Below are 8,681 nucleotides of genomic sequence, written 5' to 3' on the forward strand. Positions count from 1 at the left end.
GTGGAATGGCCTTCATCAATCCATGGATGGTATGAACAGCCTAAAGCATATATTTCATTTTTCAAAACTGCAAAACGTGAATACTGAAAACAGACTTCCCTTCATGTAGGCTAATAAAATAAAATAGGATTACAATATTGTTATCCTTAGCATTTCTGCTATGCTGTTCACAGTAAAATAAGTGTATGGAATGGGCCTATTTTCCAGTAGCAACCAGACCACAGCTGATGGTTCTGCCTTTCATGCATACTGTGTTCGCCCCAGCTTTCTTCATTACCAGAAAGCTGACACAGCTTAACCTCATGACTTGTTCTTCCCTGATCAATTTATCTATATTATCTGATTATTCAAACACTCAATGGTCTCTGTGGATTTATTATGAAGAGGGAGTTATCCAGCCATCTGCCAAGTCATTGTTAATGATCAGCTCATAGAATAGCTCATTTGAAATCTGCTTGTATTGCATCCCTTCTGAAAAACATCACATGCCTATTAGGGACAGAATAATGGGATTATGTCTATTCTGTCAGAACATCAAACTTATCCCTGGTTACCTTCACCCAACAATTGAAGCAATTGGAGCAAATGACCTGATGTAGCCTACCAACCAGATGTATTTCTACTGTGGCTCCTCTAGTACAATTCTCTGCTAAACCCATTTAGCTTCATCTTGGAATGAGTTTCCACATATGTTTCAGTAGGATGTGTTTTTTTGTGTGTTCATTACGCATCTTCCTTGGTATCTTATACAGTGTGTGTGTAATATGGTCTGCATGTTTTTCCATGTTTACCAATCCATCTACAGTGATTTATAAGACAAAATACGTAACAACAAAGTTGAATTTTGTGGGAGATATCAGTTATCAGCTGTGTGTGTATACCGATCAAACATGGTTTCAGCACCTTTTTATAAATGGTAAGTCTAATTTTAAAGTGAACTCTGTTGAACAAGGAAGTCTTCAACTCTCAATCTGTAACATTATCTGTTTAATCACCTGTTTGGTTAATGTGATGAGCTCACATCGTTTCATGTCTTTGTTAATGAAATATGAAATATGCCACACAGGCTACTCCCCATACTGAGAAGAATGTGAAGACAATGACCAGTCAGCTGTACAAACACTGCAGAGATATTTTATTTTATTAAAAAAGGGCTTTTATTTTTGTGTTGCATTTAACAGGGGGTTTCAAAAGATGTAAACAGATTTCTTTTTTTTTTGAAAATCAGAAAAACAGAACACAGGTTCGGAGTTTCAGCACTATCAAGAGCAAAGTGTAACACAACGTGGCCTTTGGTGACTTTGTATAACTATGAGTACATGCTCACCACATTAAAACTTTGCAGCTCAGCATATAAGTCCTTAATCGTTTTTCTTTTTTTGGTTGAACCATTTATAGCCAGGGACTCCTTATTTATTGTCATTGGACAGGATGTTATTGCAGACTGTACAGAGACTCTGCAGGAGTGTTTTTATGGTTGTCAATTTCAATGTGCCAAGGTGCACTATGGTTCCTCTTCCCCCAAGACGTTGGCTGGCGTCCGAGTTCGGCAGGGCACTTTGCACAAGCCCAGAGCACATCTGACAACCTTGTTATGACTCAGCGAAATCTCCATAGCCTTTGAACGTGTGACTTTGGTTCAAGTCCCATTATCAAGTCTTTGGTCCATGTTCTGATGGCTTTGTATTGTTTGTGCCATATAATACCAATGGCAGAATTCCCCACTTCTGCCCTCTCTGAATGTCTAACACTGGACATGACAGAATTAACTGATGAGATGATGTGGTGGACTAACTGACCATCAACGTTGAACTTCATACTTAATCTGACAATGCATTTAGAAATAATGAAAGGTAGAAATAGTAGAAACATAGAAAAGTAAAAAAAAGCATGATTCACAGGAACAACAAAATGGAGGTTAATGGAATTTCTTTCTTCCTTCCTTCCTAATCTCTCCTTACCATCCTTCCTTTGCTTTTGTTCAATCAAATACAGGCATTAGTTACATAAGGTGATAAGAGATGATATTTCTTATTCTGGTCTTGTTTGTTTGGTCATTAAATAACACTTTTTGGTGTTCTTTACCTATTGCCATCTTACATTCATTCAAACTTTCTTGATCACATTCTAATGTCATTCGTTGATCTCGTCCATGACTAAAGTTTACATTTTGGCTCATTTCATTTCGTTCTCCAACATTCCAGTAAACAAAAATTTCCTAAATAATTTAAACCAATTTTGGTATCCCCCCCCCCACCCCCATGTTTCTTCCTTTCCCCATTCCCACCCCATTTCACACATTATTTTGTAGGACCTCTAGGCATCCTCCTCCACATCCTCCTCAAACTCGCCCTCCTCTTCAGCCGTAGCATCCTGGTACTGCTGGTACTCGGACACCAGGTCGTTCATGTTGCTCTCGGCCTCGGTGAACTCCATCTCGTCCATGCCTTCACCTGTGTACCAGTGCAGGAAGGCTTTGCGGCGGAACATGGCGGTAAACTGCTCGGAGATACGCTTGAAGAGCTCCTGGATGGCTGTGCTATTGCCGATGAAGGTGACGGCCATCTTGAGACCTCGGGGCGGAATGTCACACACAGCCGTCTTCACATTGTTAGGGATCCACTCGACGAAGTAGCTGCTGTTCTTGTTCTGCACGTTGAGCATCTGCTCGTCCACCTCCTTCATGGACATGCGCCCGCGGAAGACGGCAGCCACGGTGAGATAGCGGCCGTGGCGCGGGTCGCAGGCGGCCATCATGTTCTTGGCATCGAACACCTGCTGGGTCAGCTCGGGCACGGTGAGGGCGCGGTACTGCTGGCTCCCCCTACTGGTGAGCGGGGCGAAGCCCGGCATGAAGAAGTGCAGGCGGGGGAAGGGCACCATGTTGACGGCGAGTTTGCGGAGGTCGGCGTTGAGCTGGCCGGGGAAGCGGAGGCAGGTGGTCACTCCGCTCATGGTGGCCGAGACCAAGTGGTTCAGGTCGCCGTACGTGGGCGTGGTCAGCTTGAGCGTGCGGAAGCAGATGTCGTACAGGGCCTCGTTGTCGATGCAGTAGGTCTCGTCCGTGTTCTCCACCAGCTGATGGACAGACAGCGTGGCGTTGTAGGGCTCCACCACCGTGTCCGACACCTTGGGCGAGGGCACCACGCTGAAGGTGTTCATGATGCGGTCGGGGTACTCCTCGCGGATCTTGCTGATGAGCAGCGTGCCCATGCCCGAGCCCGTGCCACCGCCCAGGGAGTGTGTGAGCTGGAAGCCCTGCAGGCAGTCGCAGCTCTCGGCCTCCTTCCTCACCACGTCCAGCACGGAGTCCACCAGCTCAGCCCCCTCCGTGTAGTGGCCCTTGGCCCAGTTATTACCGGCGCCACTTTGACCTGAGAGACGAACAGACAGTGTGATGAAAGGACAGCAAGGGAAAGGACACGCAGAGGACAGGAGAGACATCAGCCAACGACGAAAAGCAGAACAGAAGAAGAGCATTGGAATGAGTGAAGCCACTTGGAAAAGACGTTCAACTCAGGCTTTGTAAATTAAGTAATTAACATGTTTCAAACAGACACCAGCAATTCTTTATCATCTTACCAAACACAAAGTTGTCGGGTCTGAAGATCTGTCCGAAGGGTCCAGACCTGACGGAGTCCATGGTGCCGGGCTCCAGGTCGACCAGAATGGCTCTGGGCACATACTTTCCACCTCCATGAGACACAGAGAAGAGAGAGACACACACACCAGCTCAATACTGCAGGGAATGAGGGCCTCCTTTGTGTGGCAGGGATCCAGTGCAGCGCTACCTCAAGGGTATTGCTAGCATAGCAAACAGCAATCAAAGCAGCACTTGTGTTTTTTCATATGAAAAGGTCTCGTTCTTGTGAGAGTAAAGACTTAATTAGGATAGAGTAATTGACATTTTCTCCTCCTAAATTACTTGACTTATCTTTTCCCTGGAGCCCTATTCATTTTTGAACAACTGGAAATTATTTTGGGATTTTGGATATTACCTTGTTAGGGGGCCTGTAGTGGGCCTGTAGATTTCCAAAAATAAACCTCACTAAAGAAAACCTCATTAAAGGACTAGATATTTTTCATAGCTATAACCTTACCTTTGAGCACCACAAAACTTAGTTTTAGGGCAAAGGGTTAGCCCATTATGCTCAACCAAATGTCAGACACTATTCTTGTTTATCATGTGTACACTCATACAGTTTATATGAGTTAGTCACACATCTAAAGGGCATGAAACTTATCCCGATTAATCTCTTTCATCCCTTTATCACAGCCCTCCTTCTGTTTTTGTGTTCCCCCTATAGGGCTCTTTTGGATCAAGCACTAGCAAATGGCTAATGGCAACTAACTGCAGGCCACCATATTGCAGGCGGACCGCATGAGATACCTGTGGCTTCGTTATAGTACACGCTGATCCGGTCCAGCTGAAGGTCGCTGTCGCCGTGGTAAGTGCCAGTGGGGTCGATGCCATGCTCGTCGCTGATCACCTCCCAGAACTGGGGGGGGGGGGGGGGGAAGAGGAGAGGGAAGGGAGGGAGAGGGAGGGAGGGAGGGAGGGAGAGGGAACAAAATATGAAGAATCAATGGAGAAGGCAGCGGAGGGAGAGAGAGAGGATGGAGGGAGTGAAAGCGGAGGGGAGCATTGTAAATCAATGTCCTGTCAGAGTGGAGTCCTGTTCAGCCTCTCTGGGGAGCAGTATACCATGCAGCTTTATGTAACTGTGTGTTGTTGCACTAAAGGAACAACAGCCAACGTCTACAGCAAGGCGCGCCATAAAACAAACTTGCTGCCAACAGTATCTGAGGAGTTGGACTCATGTTCTGGCACATATGATGGGATTTTATTTGGGTGGGGGGGTGCAAAGTTCACTGTCTACTTTTCTACTCAGATGGGGTTTATTTCTTGGTGCATCTGGACAGCCACGTAGCACAAATGCTTAAGAATAGAGAAAGAGAGAGAGAGGGAAAGGGAGGAAGAGAGAGGGATGGAGGGAGGGAGAGAGAGAATCTAGCACAGAGACATCCTTCAGTCCTGCATCCATCCAAGCCAATGAAAGATATAATTGCTCACAGCTCCGGGTCACAGGACTCTGGGCACTCAGCCTCAAATCACATTTAAGAGTCTGCAGCTTTCCCTGCATACCTGTCTCTCTCTGTGTGTGTGTGTGTGTGTGTGTGTGTGTGTGTGTGTGTGTGTGTGTGTGTGTGTGTGTGTGTTTGAGTGTGTGCGCGTGTGTGCGACCTTATGTGTATTTGGGAATAAGTGTGTTTGATGTGTGTGCGATCTTATGTGTATTTTGGAGTGAGTGTGTTTGGGGTGTGTGTATGCGTGTGTGCATGGTTAGGAAGGTGTGTGTGTATGAGTGAGTGAGTGTGTGTGTGTGTGTGTGTGTGTGTGTGTGAGCTGATGGCCCTGAGCTTGCAAATTAGATGCATGGGGAAGCTCTTCTGAGCCTCTGGGTAATGAGAGTGCTCTGGCCAAAAGACAGCATGCTGTCTGCCAGATTCAGCTGCAGAATGTAAATCTCTGTTTGTTGTCACTTCCATGGCTTTTACACAATGTCCAACAAATCTGTGTTTGTGTATGTATGTATGTGTGTGTGTGTGTGTGTGTGTGTGTGTGTGTGTGTGTGTGTGTGTGTGTGTGTGTGTGTGTGTGTGTGTGTGTGTGTGTGTGTGTGCATGTGGAATTGTGGAATGTACTACATCACTACATCGCATATGTGAGTATACGAGAGCGTGACAGAGAAAAGAGGGAGCAAGTTAGAGAGACACAGAAACCACAGACAAGAATCTGTATCTTGGTTTATCTGTGTAGTTCTGTGTGCAAGCATATGCTTGTGTGTATAGTCTGAATGTCCATTGGAGCATAACTGAGTGGTCTCCTTTAACTATGTGTGTGTGTGTGTGTGTGTGTGTGTGTGAGTGAGTGAGTGTGTGAGTGAGTGAGTGAGAGAGTGAGAGAGAGAGAGAGAAAGAGAACAATTATATGATGTTCCCTATAGTGGGAGGATGGGATCACAGCAAAATCCAAGACAGAACTGAGGATGATTTATAGGGCAAGGCATTACGGTGAAACTTCATTAAGAAACTGGCACAGACAGTTCCACATACCAAGTCAAGTGACCCTAATCTGAGAATGAGAGAGAGAGAGAGAGTATGGGTGCAATGTGAAAAGACCACAGAAAGAGGGGCAAGCAGCTGACCTGACGACCTGTGATACATCCCCCACCCTTAAACCCTCTCGCCTAATATGTTCTGTCCAGTCCCCTGTCTCTGAGGCGATGCCCAAAGTGGAGACCAACTCTGACTTAAAAACACATATTACTTTTCATCGTCTGGTTTTATTAGTGCATTTAATAACTTCAGCAGGCGATGTTTTGCTCAAAGTATGTGTTTTGGTAAGATTACGGCTTAAAGAAACCCAGCCGCTGTGGCGACATAAATCAAATTCCTAAGGATGCGGTCTTTACAGTTTGGGTAATCCGACGCGTTCTCTGCCACCGCTAGGACACATGGACAAGCCGCAGACACAATGACAGCTACTTCGAAAAATCTCGCTCCAACTGGCCCGACATATCCTATCATCTTTCAGATGACTTCATCCTCTCCACGTTCACCCCCCCCCCCCCGGTCTATCTCCCCCTGTCTTTTGTGGCCCTGCTCCATTCGCTGGCGTCCTCCCCTTTTGCATCAGCAGTCCTCCCCCTCGCTGGACAACTGATTTTTTTTTGTCTTGACAGACACTCGCTATGGGAAGCGAGAACGAGGCAGCGACCCATGCACTCGCATCCATTTAAACGGTCATTGTCAAACGAAGTGAGACATTTCGTAAATGTAGGGAACTGACACGCAGTTTGTGCTGTTGCAGACGCAAATGGGCAATGCGTGGATACCCTGCCTATGCGCGCAACATGGCACAAAGACTGGGCATTCGTTTGCGCTTTTCGGAGCTTATTCATTATTTAGGCTAGTTGCAGGACTGCAACTTCTGAGCCACAGGTGACAAAGTGACTGTGTCTGAGAAAATGTCACCCTCTATGTCTGAAGTTTGTGATTCAGTGAAATAAAACTCTATGTCTGCTATGTCTGTTTCCAGTGTATCTGAAAAGACTAGCCTAAGATATTCAGACATATAAGAATGTTTCGAGTGACAGCCAAAACGATCATCGGGGAAGTTTATAAGCCTTTTTTTTTATATTTTATGAAAAATTCTGTTTCAGTTTTCATAGGCTGGCTTATAATTAGCATACATATTCACATTTCTTTGTAGCTGGCTGCTGAACTTGTCTGATAATGTAACCAAAGTTTTTTTTTTTTAATCAGTCGACTGCTTAATATGAGACAAAGAAGCAACGAGATATTAGGCTATCTAAACTAGAGCCGGTTAAATTGAATGCATATGACCAGCTCTGCGTAATGGGCACACTGGCAGACTACAGTAGGCTACATCACACCTAAAGATATGTTGAACATAAAACAATGATATAGGTTACCGTTACTTAGCCCAGTTAACATACCGCAAATCTTCAGAAACGATTGCTCCACATTTTTACCGTTAGCAGCCCACAATTTGTGAAGTATGAGTAAGAAGTTCACTCCGAAGTGCTGACTGACAATATAGGGGGTGAGTTATATCATTATAGGTAACCGTTCTGTCTGTACATTCTCAGTCTCTATTTTTGGCTAGGCTTTAATTTTGTAGGCTACTTAGAAAGTCTTTAAACTCAGTTTACCACTTACAGTGGCCTATATAATGACACATGACAACGCATACAGTGAATGAAATAGGTTACAGAAGCATACTTTTTAGTACAACATTTCATAAGTTTTTTAATTGCCTGGGGTGCCTACCTTTGCTCCAATTTGATTGCCGCACTGGCCAGCCTGAATGTGCACAATCTCCCTCATTTTGCTCGACTGTGTTAAAGTTTGAGTTCAGACACTAAGATGATGATGGGTGACTGAGACCACTGCGCCCACGTCGCTGACCCACTGACCACTATGAGCTGTGCAGATGCCAGACGTGTGAGGCGGGACAAAGGCTTTATAAGTCTGGATACTTGCCAGAGCGAGGCTGAAGACTGCGATAGGCTCTGACCGCCAGGGCCCCGAGGATCTCCGATACTGATTGGTTCAGGCGATAAGAAAAGGGGTTTCTCTACGAAACCGTAAGGGGCCGGAAGTCAGGAGGGAGTGCCAGCTGGAACAGTGCTGTGATTTAACAGCAGGCCCTCAGTGGGGAGGCTGGAGTGGAGAATCATCATACTAGCTTAAATAGTAAAATTGTTTTATATCACAGGGTTGAACTCTTTTTTTCCAAGAACACATGAGATTACAGTGTTGAGGAACTGGCTTGAGGGAGCTAATAGGCTATAGGCCATCTTGAGATGGCCATCTTTAAGACAGTTACACAAAAGCCTAAGCATTTATCAGGCCATCTTATATATACATAATTGGGGTAGATCGTAGGCCCTATTTCCCCCCAGTCTTTAGAATACAGAGCCCCTGATGTGCTAAAACGTGAGAAATTTTCATTTGTGTGCCCAAGATAATTATCTTGTGTTTGCAGTTATTATCTTGTGCGCACAAGATAATTGGGAACAAGTTAGTTTGGCCCCTATACACATTCCCAATAGTAATATATTGTTCCCACGTGATAATAACTTATGCCTATA

At 45.2% G+C, this 8,681-nt stretch overlaps 1 protein-coding gene across 1 annotated transcript; it reads right to left on the bottom strand.

Moving 5' to 3' along the window:
• Positions 1-1,118: 1,118 nt before the first annotated feature.
• Positions 1,119-8,006, bottom strand: LOC143140859 (tubulin beta chain). The gene is made up of 4 exons (XM_076301983.1): positions 7,858-8,006; positions 4,391-4,499; positions 3,583-3,693; positions 1,119-3,374 (listed from the first exon to the last, which is right to left on the bottom strand). The coding sequence occupies exons 1-4, from the start codon at positions 7,912-7,914 to the stop codon at positions 2,317-2,319; spliced, it is 1,335 nt and encodes a 444-aa protein (XP_076158098.1). The 5' UTR covers positions 7,915-8,006; the 3' UTR covers positions 1,119-2,316.
• Between the last annotated feature and the right edge of the window lie 675 nt (positions 8,007-8,681).

Source organism: Alosa pseudoharengus, unplaced genomic scaffold (assembly GCF_046254945.1).
Source record: "Alosa pseudoharengus isolate Yale_2024_CS ecotype anadromous, Long Island Sound unplaced genomic scaffold, YU_APseudo_1.1 YU_APseudo_1.1_scf_23, whole genome shotgun sequence".
Classification (NCBI taxonomy): Eukaryota; Metazoa; Chordata; class Actinopteri; order Clupeiformes; family Clupeidae; genus Alosa; species Alosa pseudoharengus.

What these genes read in the sequence shown, in the direction of transcription:
- LOC143140859 (XM_076301983.1), bottom strand. Translation starts at nt 7,914, where the DNA reads ATGAGGGAGATTGTGCACATTCAGGCTGGCCAGTGCGGCAATCAAATT. An exon ending in GCAATCAAATTGGAGCAAAG is followed by an intron (nt 4,500 to 7,857) that starts GTAGGCACCCCA and finishes CCCCCCCCCCAG; the next exon opens with TTCTGGGAGGTGATCAGCGA. An exon ending in ACCCGACAACTTTGTGTTTG is followed by an intron (nt 3,375 to 3,582) that starts GTAAGATGATAA and finishes TTCGTCTCTCAG; the next exon opens with GTCAAAGTGGCGCCGGTAAT.